This window comes from Rana temporaria, chromosome 12, assembly GCF_905171775.1.
Source record: "Rana temporaria chromosome 12, aRanTem1.1, whole genome shotgun sequence".
Taxonomy (NCBI): domain Eukaryota; kingdom Metazoa; phylum Chordata; class Amphibia; order Anura; family Ranidae; genus Rana; species Rana temporaria.
The window spans coordinates 60,102,751-60,117,484 of record NC_053500.1 but is presented as its reverse complement, the minus strand read 5'-3'; the positions used below and the strand labels follow the sequence as shown (position 1 = coordinate 60,117,484).

Here is a 14,734-nt window from a genome sequence, read left to right as displayed (position 1 = left end):
AAGCAGTTAAATACAGACAGTAATGCCATGTGCTCTGAGGCCTTACTCAGCCTGGACTGCAGGTCTGGTCTGTGATTTAAAGAGTTTCTCTATTTTACACATGGCATGGGGTCCCATGGTGCTAAAGCAGAATGGACAGACAGTGCTGTGACCCCATGCCATGCCATGTGTAAAATAGAGGAACTTTTTAAAACACTGAACAGACCTGCAGTGAATCATCAAATATTATAAAGACTTTGGGCACACTCTACAGAAAACTTATATTTACAATATAGATTAGCAAACAGTGACATACCTTGAGGAGCAGGACATGAAGAAGTCAGCCTCGGGAAGAGCAAACTGGGGATGTTATAAAATCACATTCTAATTCACTTTTATATACAAGCAGCACCCAGTGGCAGGAAGGGAGAAGTGCACGTCTAAAGGGAAGCCAGGGGTGCTGTACATTTTAAAACACTGGGAAGGGAAGCAGTACTGTCACTGGCTGCGTGCCGCTGATGATTTTCAGCCTGATTTGTGGGCAGCACAGGGGCTTAACAGGCGGCAGGGCCGCCATCAGGAATTATGGGGCCACTTACACAGCTTCAGGCATGGGCCCCCTGGAGCAGAGAACCCGGATGGGGGGGTGCTGCCGCCTGAAATTGAGAAGCAGGGGGGGCTGCCGCAAATTTAGAAGCGGGGGGCCCTTTACAAAAAAAGAAAGAAATAAAGAAAAATATGTATTAAAAAAAGGGGTGTAGAGCCATCCGGGGACCTCTGGGCCCTTTAATAAAAAGAAAAAAAGAAATAAATATATAAAAAATATATTTTAAAAAGGGGGTTGCCATCTGGGGACCTCTGGGCCCTTTAATAAAAATTTTTTTAATAAAAATAAATTGCAAAAAAAAGGGGGTTGCCATCTGGGACCTCTGGGCCCTTTAAAAAAAAAATAAAAAAAAATATATATATATATAAAAAAGAAACATTTATAAGAAAAAAAAGGGGGGTTGCCATCCAGGGCCCTGGGGACCTCTGGGCCCTTTAATAAAAAAAATATATAAACAAAAATAAAAAAATAAACATTTATAAAAAAAATAAAGGGTGTTTGCCACATGGGGACCTCTGAGCCCTTTAATAAATATAAATATATATATAAAAATAAAAAGAAATAAAATAATATATAAAAAAATGTTTTTTATAAAAAAAAAGGAGGGTTGCCATCCGGGGCCCTGGGGACCTCTGGGTCCATTAATAATAATAATAATAATAATAATAATAATAATAATAATAATAATAATAATAATAATAATAATAATAATTTGTTATATATATATATATATATATATATATATATATATATATATATATATATATATATATATATATATATATAAAAAATATTTTTTTATAAAAAAGGGGTTTCATCCGGGGCCCAGGGGAACTACGGGCCCCTGGGGACCCCCAGACCTCTAAAAAAAAATTGGCCCTTTAATAAAAAATAAAATAAAAATATATTAAATTTAATTTTTTTAAAAAATAAATAAAAAAAGGGGGGTTGCCATCTGGGCCCCTGGGGACCCCTAAAAAAATTGTCCCTTTAATAAAAAAAAAATATATATATATAAAAAAATAAATATTTAAAATTTAAATAAAAAAAAGTTGCCATCTGGGGGTCTCCCAGGGCACCAGCCCCATTTGCCCTGCGGTAAAGACGGCCCTGAGTTGGTGACATACTGGGCACTAGAGGGACAATATAGTACATAGAAATGACGAGGAAATCACCACACTTTGCAATTGTAGTCCATATTGCTACATACTTATGACGCTGGTAAAGGTCCCACCGACACATGTCCCAGCAGACCTAGAACATAAGAGATTATGTGGATGGGCACAGCCTCACTGAAAAGAGTGATTGGCTGGGCATATCAACTACTGTTTACTCTATACAAGCAAGACTCCTAAAGAGTCATCATGGGTACGTGTCCATAGGCTGGACAGATCTAAAGCCCTATGCAGGGAGCTTTTATCTTCAAGAAATCAAATGATCAGAAATGTGAATATAGAAATAGGGAGCAGACAGTTAATGGACTATAGTCTTTCCCTGAGACTTGCAAAAAGCAACTTGCAGGTAATGCAGTACATCATTTTTATAGACATGCCATTCATCTCCATACATTGGCATAAAAACACTAATGCCTGGAGTTCAACTTCATGATTCCAGCTTAATCCATTTGCTGTAGGCATTATATGGAACTTTTACCCTGGATTGTTCAAAATACATAGATCACAGTAGTAGAAAACCCTTTTTTAGGATCCATAAGTGCTACAATGGGGAACAGAATGTCTGATTGGGAACTACTGTATGTGCAATTGAGTTTGTCCTAGGGAAACATATAATAAAAAGCTTATCATTTCTATCCTCTTTATTATACTACAGAATGCACACTGCCTTCTAGAGCTTGGGCTATCCTGTCTCTCTGCTTTGATTCGTGTGGGTATCTATCCCATTATTCTGCACATCCCATTGACTGAGAAGAGTTCCAAAAAACTTAAGTAAGTGACATTTAATACTTACCATTATACGATCTGTAAACAAGACAATAGCCATTAAACATATAGAAATTCCATATAATACCATTTACTTTTAACACTGACCCTGATATTAAAGCTGAACTTCTGGAATTCTGACACTTTGAATTTTTTTGGATCACTAGGGGTTAAATTGGGCTAATCTCTTAAATTGGCATTTACTGAGCACTGGGATTATAGCTATCACTATACTTCTGGTGCTCCACATTGGACCTTCTTTGCAAGTTGCATGAAGCCGCTGTGCCTGCCCCTCCCTTTCTTTTGCCCTATCACAAAGCACTTTATATTATGTGAACCCATTCGCAGCAGTGGGGAGGTGGGAGCATATATACCATGTATGAGAAGACAGAATGTCTCCTTTTAGAGCTTTAAGAGTGTAGTGATAGTTGTACTCCTAGTCTATTAGGTGACATGCACCTTGTTGGACTTAACCAGGTCCGCCATCAGGAATCATGGAGCAGAGAATATATATATATATATTAAAAAAAAAAATTAAATGTAGCGCCCCCTTACTTTCAGTAAAGGCACTACGCTAAAGTTAGTGGGGAATAATAGAGATAATTTGCTCTCATTCCGAATTATGTTAAATTTGGCTGTCGTCAAATCTGGATTGTTCTGTGGGTCAGACTGCGTTCTAGGGATGTGGTACCATCCCTGGGCGGCAGGTGGCACCAGAGAGGGCCAGGCAGAGCCGATTTTTCCTAGCAGCCAATTAGAGGAGTTTTCCCTCACGGGGCATGCTGGGGAGGAGTATTTCTGTGGCGGAAGCCGTTGTTCTTGGTTCTTCGCGGATTCCGGGTGCGGCACCCACCTTTAGGGTGTGCGCACACATCACGGGCCCCACCACTATGGACTACCTTGCCTGGGGTCGTGCGAAATGCGGAGTTCCTGACTCTGGACCCTCATGGCCTGGGGCGACTGATGCTACCAGGGGCCCAAGTGACATACTGAAGAGATCCTAGGCTACGTGCTGTGCGGTGGGGGATCGGCTCAAGGAGAACCCGGAGGCAGGTTGTCTGAGAGACTTGAATGAACCATCAGGGATCTGGTGACCAGGACACTGACAGGTACACTTCAACAGTCAACCGGTGACCTTGGTGCAATTCATTGGGAGGATTCGCTCTGCTGTCCACATTGTCAGCATTGAGCCTGTGGCAGAGGCCTTATCTGGCATCTTAATTTAATATAATCAGAGCCAAGTCCGTGGCAGGGACTTGTTCCTTCGCATAACCTTAAGGTGACGCTTCGGCTGCCAGGCTTGTGGCAGGAGTCTGTCCGGAGGCACTTCACCCACTCTGGCAGGAGTGGCGACGAACTGTAACTACTACTACTGAGAGCAGGATTGCTTTCCTCTTATCCAGGCCTGATACTGAAAGGTTCTCTTACTTCATCAACCTTTTCTGTCTACCTCATGTTGGTCGTGTTGGACCGAGAAATAAAGCATTCAGAAAACCTTATTCGCTGATTGGACATTTGTTTACTACTCTACTCACTACCATCACCCCTACACAACGATTAAAGGTAACTTAAGGCCCCATGCACACGAGACGCTGCTAAACTCGAGTTCAGAGGCATTTGGGCATTTTTTTCAACTGCCCCTGAACACATTTAATGTTATCCTATGTGTCCATGCACACAATCACGTCTTTTGCCGTTTCAAAGCAGTTGGGTTTAGGGCCGTTTTTTCAAACCCAAAATTTTGGGTTCAGACACTTTCAGCTTTCGCGTTTTAGACGCAAATCGCGGTACCGGCGTTTTGCCGCGATTTCGTTTATAGGCGTTTTTAAAGGTGACCTATTTTTTTACATTAGAAATCTCAAAAATGATGGCAAATGATGAAAAACCATAAAAAAAACATAAAAAAATGTAATTGCTTGCATTGCATTGTGGACAATCCACAACTTGTGGCAGGTGACGTGGCCAGTGGACAATCCACAACTTGTGGCAGGTGACATGGCCAGGTGACGTGGCAAGTGGACAACCCACAACTTGTGGTAGGTGACGTGGCCAGGGGATGTGGCAGGTGACGTGGCCAGGTGACATGGCAAGTGGACAATCCACAACTTGCGGCAGGTGACGTGGCCAGTGGACAATCCACAACTTGTGGCAGGTGGGGTGGCCAGGTGACATGGCAGATGACGTGGCAAGTGGACAATACACAACTTGAGGCAGGTGACGTGGCAAGTGGACAATCCACAACTTGTGGCAGGTGACGTGGCCAGTTGACGTGGCAGGTGGCGTGGCCAGTGGACAATCCACAACTTGTGGCAGGTGACGTGGCAGGTGACATAGGCAGGTGACGTGGCCAGTGGACAATCCACAACTTGTGGCAGGAGGCGTGGCCAGGTGACGTGGCAAGTGGACAATTCACAACTTGGCAGGTGACGTGGCCAGTTGATGTGGCAGGTGACGTGGCCAGTGGACAATCCACAACTTGTGGCAGGTGACGTGGCCAGGTGACATGGCAGGTGATGTGGCCAGGTGACGTGGCAGGTGACGTGGCAAGTGGACAATCCACAACTTGTGGCAGGTGACGTGGCCAGGTGACATAGCCAGGTGACGTGGCCAGTGGACAATCCACAACTTGTGGCAGGTGACGTGGCCAGGTGACGTGGCAGGTGACATAGGCAGGTGACGTGGCCAGTGGACAATCCACAACTTGTGGCAGGTGGTGTGGCCAGGTGACGTGGCAAGTGGACAATTCACAACTTGGCAGGTGACGTGGCCAGTTGATGTGGCAGGTGACGTGGCCAGTGGACAATCCACAACTTGTGGCAGGTGACGTGGCCAGGTGATGTGGCCAGGTGACGTGGCAGGTGACGTGGCCAGGTGACATGGCAAGTGGACAATCCACAACTTATGGCAGGTGACGTGGCCAGGTGACGTGGCCAGGTGACGTGGCCAGGTGACGTGGCAGGTGACATAGCCAGTGGACAATCCACAACTTTTGGCAGGTGGCGTGGCCAGGTGATGTGGTAAGTGGACAATTCACAACTTGGCAGGTGACGTGGCCAGTTGATGTGGCAGGTGACGTGGCCAGTGGACAATCCACAACTTGTGGCAGGTGACGTGGCCAGTTGACGTGGCAGGTGGCGTGGCCAGTGGACAATCCACAACTTGTGGCAGGTGACGTGGCAGGTGATGTGGCCAGTGGACAATCCACAACTTGTGGCAGGTGACGTGGCCAGGTGACGTGGCAGGTGACGTGGCCAGGTGACATGGCAAGTGAACAATCCACAACTTGTGGCAGGTGACGTGGCCAGGTGACGTGGCCAGGTGACGTGGCCAGTGGACAATCCACAACTTGTGGCAGGTGGCGTGGCCAGGTGACGTGGCAGATGACGTGGCAAGTGGACAATTCACAACTTGGCAGGTGACGTGGCAAGTGACACGCTAAATACACGTACACTGCTGCTCTCTCAGCTGCTCTGGTCTCACAAAATAGCTGAAATGGTTAAATAATACTGTTTCTTGAGCTTAGGGAGGGTCTTATGATGTTTCTTAACCAAATGCTTATAAACGCAAACGCCGCGAAATTCGCGGCAAAAACGGGCGTTTTAAACGCCGTTTTTTGCGTTTGAAAACTTGTGTTTAGATGAGTTTGCTTCTCGTGTGCATGGGGCCTAATACGCCGATCCCAAACAACCAGCGGCTCCTCCGGGGGTAGCGCGCTATATATATATGTATGTATGTATGTATGTATGTATGTATGTATGTATGTATGTATGTATGTATGTGTATATATATATGTATAGTGCGCACCCCCGAATTTGAAGGAAGATTCCTGGAAAAAAAAAATACTTAGTTTGGATGCCCCTCGTCGGTGTCTTGTCCATCGGCAGCCTCGTCCGGTCTGGCGTCCTTCTGCGGTCATCCCCGCTCGATCCGCGCTTTGGTCGAACCACTGCGCCCGACATATACCGAGCGGAGTACACTCGTGTATAGTTGAAAAAAGGAGTATGATCCAATCAATCACAAATATACAGATCGCACCTCATCCCTGGGTATAATAAATGAGAACAAAGGGAGGAATGGGATGTTGACGGTGCTGAATAGAGTAAGTTCTAAGATATTTTAATAAATTACTATAAAATTTAACTATCTTAGAACTTACTCTATTCAGCACCGTCAACATCCCATTCCTCCCTTTGTTCTCATTTACACTCGTGTATAGTCGGGCGGGCTCGGCTCCTCTCGCGTAAACGATGTACAGGACGCACACGACGTGCCTGCGAGAGGAGCCGAGCCTGCCCGACTATACCCGAGTGTACTGCGCTCGGTATATGTCGGCGCAGTGGTTCGAACAAAGCGCGGGAAGCGTGTATCGGCTTATATCGCGCACCCACGATTTTGCCCTGTTTTTCAGGGCAAAAAAGTGTGCCGTATACGCCGATTAATACGGTAAATAAATAAAAATGTATTAAAAAAGAGGGGGTTGCCATCCGAGGCCCTGGGGACCTCCAGGAGCCACCTTAAAAAAAAAAAAAAAAAAGGGGGTTGCCATCCGGGCCCCTTACAGGTGTACTGCCTGTATCCCCCTTATGGCGGCCCTGGACTTAACCCATAGTAAGCCAGCAGATTTTACAAAGTGGCTGAATTCCTGAAGTTCAACTTTTAAAGCTTTAGATTATTTCAAAATCTTTACCGTTTAAAAAGCTGTTCTTGAGCTTTAAGTAAGACTTTTCCTAGGCTGAGATGGGGTAAGTCTAATGCAGACAGGAGGAAGCATTTCTTTAATTTCCTTTCCCCTCGTGATTAGACTGTCCATTGTAACTTTGTAGGAATTATGTGCAGCATAGGGGCAGATCAGTGTCTGAACAACCTGGACCTGCACAGGCACTGGGATAATTTTTTTTTTTTTTTTTTTTGTCATTTACAGTACCTTGAAAAAGTATTCATACCTCCTTGAAATTTTCCACATTTTGTCATGTTACAACCAAAAACTTTTTGGATTTTATGTGATAAACCATCAGAAAGTGGCACATAATTGTGAAGTGGAAGGAAAATTATAAATGGTTTTCACATTTTTTACAAATAAATGTCTGAAAATTGTGGCGTGCATTTATATTCAGCCCCCTGAGTCCTTTCTTTGTAGAAGCACATTTCACTGCAAGTCTCTTTGGGGATGTCTCTACCAGGTTTGTACATCTAGAGAGGGACATTGTTGTCCATTCTTCGCAAAAGATTGGACGAAGAGCGTCTGAACAGCAATTTTCAAATCTTGCCACAGATTCTCATTTGGATTTAGGTCTGGACTTTGACTGGGCCATTCTAACACATGAATTTGCTTTGATCTAAACCATTCCATTGTAGGTCTGGCTGTATGTTTAGGGTCGTTGTTCTGCTGGAAGGTGAACCTCTGCCCCAGTCTCAAGGCTTTTGCAGACTCTAATGCCCCGTACAAACGATCGGATTTTCCGTCGGAAAAACCTTGGTTTGCATACACATGGTCACACAAAAATTCTCTCAACCTTTGACCATCAAGAACTCGTAACGTACAACACTACGACGAGCCAAGAAAATTAAGTTCAATGTTTCCAAGCATGCGTCAAATTGTTTCCGAGCATTAGACTGAATTTTGCATGTTGGAATTGCCACAGACCATCGGAATTTCCGATCTAAATTTTTCCCGTCTGAAAAATAGAGAACCTGCTCTCAATCTTTTGCTACTGGAAATTCTGCCAGCAAAAGTCCGATGGAGCATACACACGATCAGAATTTTGACCAAAAGCTCACATCGGACTTTTGCTGGTGGAATTTTCGACCGTGTACGTGGCATAACAGGTTTTCTTCCAAGATTGCCCTGTATCTGTCTCCATCCATCTTCCCATCAACTCTGACCAGCTTCCCTGTCTCTGCTGAAGAAAAGCATCCCCACAACATGATGCTGCCACCACCATGTTTCACAGTGGGGATGGTGTGTTCAGGGTGATGTGCAGTGTTTGTTTTCCGCCACACATAGCATTTTGCTTTTAGGCCAAAATTTAACATTTTGTTTCCTATCTGACCAGAGCACCTTCTTCCACATGTTTGCTGTGTCCACCACATTGCTTTTTCGCAAACTGCAAATAGGACTTCTTTTGGCTTTCTTTCAACAATTGCTTTCTTCTTGCCACTCTTCCATAAAGGCCAGATTTGTGGAGTGCACAACTAGTAGTTGTCCTGTGGACAGATTCTCCCACCTGAGCTGTGGATCTCTGCAGATCCTCCAGAGTTACCATGGGCCTCTTGGCTGCTTCTCTTAATAACGCTCTCCTTGCCGGCCTGTCAATTTAGGTGGACGGTCATGTCTTGGTGGGTTTGCAGTTGTGCCATTTTTTTTTTCCATTTTCTGATGATGGTTTGAACAGTGCTCTGTGAGAGGTTCAAAGCTTGGGATATTTGGTGTGTTTTTTGGCCTTCATGATGCTGTTAGTTCACTTCCTGTAATAAAGAGTTGTCACTGCTGCTTTCTCTCCTTGTACAGGGTGGCTGGTCTTGTATCCGGCCCCTTCTGTTGCTTCCTGCAAGTGTTTTCCGTCAGATTAGGCGACCTGTCAAAATTGGTATCGTAAGTGACGTTCCGTCGCCGCCATCTTGCTACACCCCACACTCCTCCACAGTAGGGATACACCAAGAAGGGGCAAGCAGACATCTTGTTACACCCACCGGAGTTTTACATTTCACATTTATTTTTAACACAAAACTGAGCTTATATGCTTAACCACTTAAGACACGGACCAATATGCAGGTAAAGGACCTGGCCCCTTTTTGCGATTCGGCACTGCATCGCTTTAACTGACAATTGCGCAGTTGTGCGTTGTGGCTCCCAAGCAAAATTGGTGTTCTTTTTTCCCCCGAAATAGAGCTTTTGGTGGTATTTGATCACCTCTGCGGTTTTTATTTTTTGCGCTATAAACAAAAATAGAGCGACAATTTAAAAAAAAATGCAATATTTTTTACTTTTTGCTATAATAAATATCCCCAAAAAAGATCTAAACTTTTTTTTCCCCTCAGTTTAGGTCGGTACGTATTCTTCTACAAATTTTTGGTAAAAAAAAAAATTGCAATGGAGCATTTATTGATTGGTTTGCATATAATTTATAGCGTTTACAAAATTGGGGATAGTTTTAAGGCATTTTTGTTTTACTACTAATGGAGGTGATCAGTGTTTTTTTTCATGACTGCGACATTATGGCGGACACTTTTGACACATTTTTGGGACCATTGTCATTTTCACAGCGAAAAGTGCTATGAAAATGCACTGGTTACTGTGAAAATGACACTGGCAGTGAAGGGGTTAACAAGGAGGGGGCGCTGTAGGGGGTAAGTGTGTTCGAAGGGAGTGTTCTTACTGTGGGGGGGGGGAGGGGGCGTGGCTGTGCGTGTAATGTCACTGATCGTCGTTCCCTAACACAGGGAACAGACGATCACTGACAGCCACACTAGGAAGAACGGGGAAGGTTTGTTAACATTCACCTCTCCCATAGTTGCCAACATTTGAAAAAATTTCCAGGGACACTTTGCAGCACCGCTATTAATTAATTACCACACTCACTTCCCAGAAGCTCCACCCACTCCGCATAATCTTCGCCTACTTATCAGATTATAGGGTCTACTCAATAAAGAGAGAATTACAGGAAATTGAAACAGGAATTTCAAACTTAAGACCAATGTAGCAAAGTTGGAATAATTCTCCCATTCAGCTGCACTACTTCTGCTTTAAAATTCTCATCACAATTCCCTGCAATTCTCTCTTTATTGAGTAGGCCTTTATAACACCAAATTCCCACCAACAATACCATCATCCTTGGTATGCGATAGATACAGTCGCAGCACACCAGAGCAGGGGGGGAAATAAATAGAATGCTCATGTGGGGGTCAGAGTCTCCCACCTCAGCCATTGTCCAATGGCAGCTGCCAGCTCAGCAGGACAGGTCCTCCTCCCTGCAAGTTGCATGGCCTCCTCCATTGTTGGGGGGGGGGGGGGGTGTGATGGCGATGCTGCTGGGGTCAATTACATGCACTGACTGCAGCCAGCAGCGTGCCCAGGCAGACCCCTGTGGAATAAAACAAACAGATTTTTTTCCTCTACTTCCTTGAGGAATACTCAAGACTCTCAGCACGCTAGAAATTAGCAAACACACTCACAGTGACCGTAGTATTGTTAGGAGGAGCCGTGGCCGCCCACTTACATTTTTTTTTTCTTGTTGTGGCTTCACTCGAGTCCGAGCAGCGCGTCCATCGCCTGTCTCGGAGGAAGCCGCGGACTGCAGCCGGCGGCGTGCTCGCGACCCACGGCTGGGCATCTTAAAGGGGAGGTACCTGTACGTCCATGTGCCCAGCCGTGCCATTCTGCCGACGTAAATAGTCATGCGGCGGTCCTTAAGCGGTTAAATACAGTATTTGGAAATCCGACAGACTGTTTACATGTTGAATTTTAAAATCAGAGGTGTTCTGTCGCATTAGAAAACCTGTGAGGTCAGCAGGTTTGCCGCTGCTCTTAAAATTTAACATCTAAACAATCCGTTGGATTTCCAAATACTGTATTTAATCATATAAGCTCTGTTTTGTGTTAAAAATAACTGTGAAATGCAAAACTCTGGTAGGTGTGTAACAAGATGTCCGCTTGTCCCCTTCTCGGCGTATCATTACTGTAGAGGAGTGCAGGGTGTAGCAAGATGAACGTCACTTCCGTTACCAATTCTGACAGGTCGCCTAATCTGATGGAACACAGGCAGCCTGTAGTGAGAGGGTCCCTCCCACAGCTTTGCTTTCAGCATAGGCTATGAATAGCTTGGTGATGATGACGCCATCGCTACTTTACATGGTAAAATCTGGGTTTACAAAGGCATTGGATCACAAAGAGTTGATTTATATCTTTTGTGGCTATTGAGAATTATATTTGGATAAAAAAAATCCCCATTGTGCCGCTTCAATGCATATACAGAAACATACACCTCTTTCTATTAAGTCAGGGGTGGCCAACCAGTGGCCCGGGGGCCACATGTGGCCCACGGAGCCCTCTGATGTGGCCCGTGACCTCCTGTTCTGGACTGGTGGGTTAGCAAGCCCAGATTGCAGGTTGCCGACCCGCCATACCGCAGCATCAGTGTTGTGAATGAAGCTGATGGTAGAGGAAGAACGCAGCTGCGGACCAGAGCCCCATAAGCTGATGCGTCCTCTACAGCGCCGGCTTTTGCCACAAGCGAAGTCTATGGCAAAGTTCAGCTAACCCGTAGGATAGACACAGGTGAACTACGATTTACCCGCAGTGTGGATAAATCGCAGAACATCAGTGTGAAAGCAGTCTTACGCCCTTTTCACACGATCAGCCCGACCAAATGGGACCCTCAATTTACCTCTATAGAGCGACAGATGTCCGTTTACGCCACCTACCTCCAATCCAAACAGAAGGGAATTCGTCCCCTTCCATCTGGGTGGATCAGAGGGCCTATAGAATAGCCGTGACCTGTCATCCGCCCGCTCCGATCATTGTGGCCTGCGACTGGTAACCAAGTTGCTTAAGTGGCCCCCGCTCTTCAAAAGGTTGGGCATCCCTGTATTAAGTGTTAGGAATCAGGAAATTATTATTTCCAATACTAGAGTTGATGGTGACGAAAATCATTATAGTGATTTATAAGGAATGATCTTAGGGATAGAGAACTGAAATATAGATATATACTGTAGATGTGAATACATTCTTACATATCTTTCTGCATTGTTTAGAAAAACTCGGCAATGGTGGGGAAAGTGTGAGGACCTGCTACTGGAGTGTGCCCAGAGGGAAGAAGCCGAGCTGGATGCCCTGCCTTGTCTTTATAGAACTGTGGATCCTGACAGCTGGAATGACGCAGAATCTCTGCTCTGCAGAGTAAAGAGCGCCATCACTGATGAACAAAAGCGCATTGTCTGGCTGGAGAATCAGCCTTGCTGAACTTTAATTTCCAGCACTTTCACAACATTCAGGATTGCACATTATAAACTAGAAGAACAATTGTTTACTTGAAATTAGTTCATTAGTCAGTATTTCTGCAGTAAGAATATAGTCTATTTTAAAGGAGAAGTGTAAACCTTATGATGCTGCAGCTGTCCCACCCTGCTCTAAGACTGAGGCCTGACCGATCACATGACAACTGATCGGTCAGCTCTCAGCTCTCTGCCTTTGAGGACTGCTGTGCTGTGGAAGAGAAAGTACTTTGTGAACTTTTGTTATCTGTTTTGGGAATCCAATAAGTGCTAATTTCTCTGGTAAAGGACCTCACTGCTGAGAAGATACTTAATAATCATCACTTCAATTTGTTAGTACAGTTGAACCTAGGATCACGAGCATAATCGGTTCCAGGAGTATGCTCGTAATTCAAAGTACTCGCATATCAAAGCAAGTCTTATCAGTGAAATCAATGGAAATGGAAATAATTTGTTCCGCATAGACTTCAAAGGGATGCAATACCGAATGCGGCCAGAGGTGGTGGGCGCCAGAGAGTGCCGAAAAGGCCTGAGGACACTTTGGCCTGTTTCCTGCGCCCCCGTACCTCAGGCCAAATGAGGTACTGCAGGCCAATGTTTGGCTTTTCTCGGCTCCTGCGCCCCCATACCTCAGGCTAAATGAGGTACTGCCGGCCTATTTTCGGCTGTGCTTGGCTTCTGTGCCCCCGTACCTCAGGCCAAATGAGGTACTGCAGGCCTATTTAGCTTGAATTCTGCTCGTCTCACGAGTCGACACTCGCAAATAGAGTCAGAATAAAAATAAAAAAAAAGTTGCTCGCAAATCAAAACGCTCTCAAACCAAGTTCCTCTTAAACCAAGGTTCCACTGTATATAAAAATATGTTCGTACAGCTAACAATCCCCCCCCCCCCCGACTGACAATGCTGCTGTATAAAAGTGCCCCCTGTTCTTTTTCATCCAGAGTAGGGACGCTTTAATACAGGAAATGTGTCACTGGCCAGATCACCGGATGAAAACAAAGAAATAATAAACAATACAAAAAAAAACTAAATCAGTCACTCAGGGCCGGCCCTACCATGGGACTCGATGGTACCATTGTACCAGGCAGCACTTTCAAGGGGGCAGCAAATTTCCTGCCCGCACGCCATCCCATTCCGCCAGCTCCACTCTCCACTCCACTGTGGGGCTAATTGCCGCCCGACCGCTCTTCCCGTTCCGCTCTCCGCTCCACTGTGGGGTTAATTGCATGAATATAGCCATAACAGGTCCTTTTTATACTCCTATATACATGTATAGAGCCATGATAGGTCCACTTTAGTTATCATGATATAAACTAATGGATGTGGGCATCCCGGGTATGACATTTTTTTTTAAAACAAAATTATAAATTATAATATAATAAATAATAATATAATTATAATAAAAATTATTCAATAATGTAATCAACTCAAAATCACTGAAATTTGCTCAGTTGCAGAATTGTTGCTGTCATTATTTTTAAGTTATTATGACGAATTTCCCCACAAATCGCTATCGCACAATTCTGCAAGTGATTATAATTTATTATCGCTGTTTTCTAGCTGCTCTAAAACCATTTTTGACATAAAGGGACACTTTTGGTTGCTATGGACAATCTACAGTTTGCAGGGAGAAAGAACAGTTTTTATTATATAAAAGTACATGTAGGGCACTGGGCAGACCACTAGGGACAAGGGGGGGGGGGTGTATTTTTTACATACAGTATACTGTAATCTTATAGATTACAGTACTGTATGTAATGTGTTTGTTTACTTTTTTGAATTTGGCGCCATTCTCCGCCCCTGTGCGTCGTAACGTCGCAGGGAGCGGGGATCGGCGGCACACAGGCACTGTGAATCGAGCAAGGACACCGCTCGCTCACACAGCGCGGCAGCGTCGCAGGATCCAGGGACAAGGTAAGTAAACACTGTCTGTGGATGCTGCAAGGCGATCCAGAGTCTGACTCGGGGTTACCGATCGCAGCACAAAAATTTAACCCCGAGTCAGACTCGGGAATACCGCCAAGAGGGTTAACCTAGTAACTCAAAAAATAACTTTGATTCCTAAATAATTTTTTTACATACAGTATTTTCAAGGTTTGTTTGAAACACTCTTTTTTAATAAAAAAAAAAATTCTGCAACTATTTTATTATAGGCTAAAAAATGCGCAAACATGTAAAAAGTGAGATATATATTCCTGTGTGTATATGTGTGTGTGT

General features: G+C 44.6%; 1 protein-coding gene across 4 annotated transcripts in view; it reads left to right on the top strand.

The window, feature by feature from the left end:
* The window catches only part of CARD14 (caspase recruitment domain family member 14), a 164,867-nt gene extending 151,831 nt beyond the window's left edge, over nt 1-13,036 (top strand). For 3 of the 4 annotated variants that reach the window (XM_040331230.1, XM_040331228.1, XM_040331229.1), the window contains exons 21-22: nt 2,417-2,532; nt 12,277-13,036. In XM_040331230.1, the coding sequence (XP_040187164.1) occupies nt 2,417-2,532; nt 12,277-12,484 (324 nt within the window). In that variant the 3' untranslated portion in view covers nt 12,485-13,036. The remainder of the gene's footprint in view (nt 1-2,416; nt 2,533-12,276) is intronic. The other variant, XM_040331231.1, reaches the window with a different exon arrangement.
* The last annotated feature ends 1,698 nt before the right edge of the window (nt 13,037-14,734 follow it).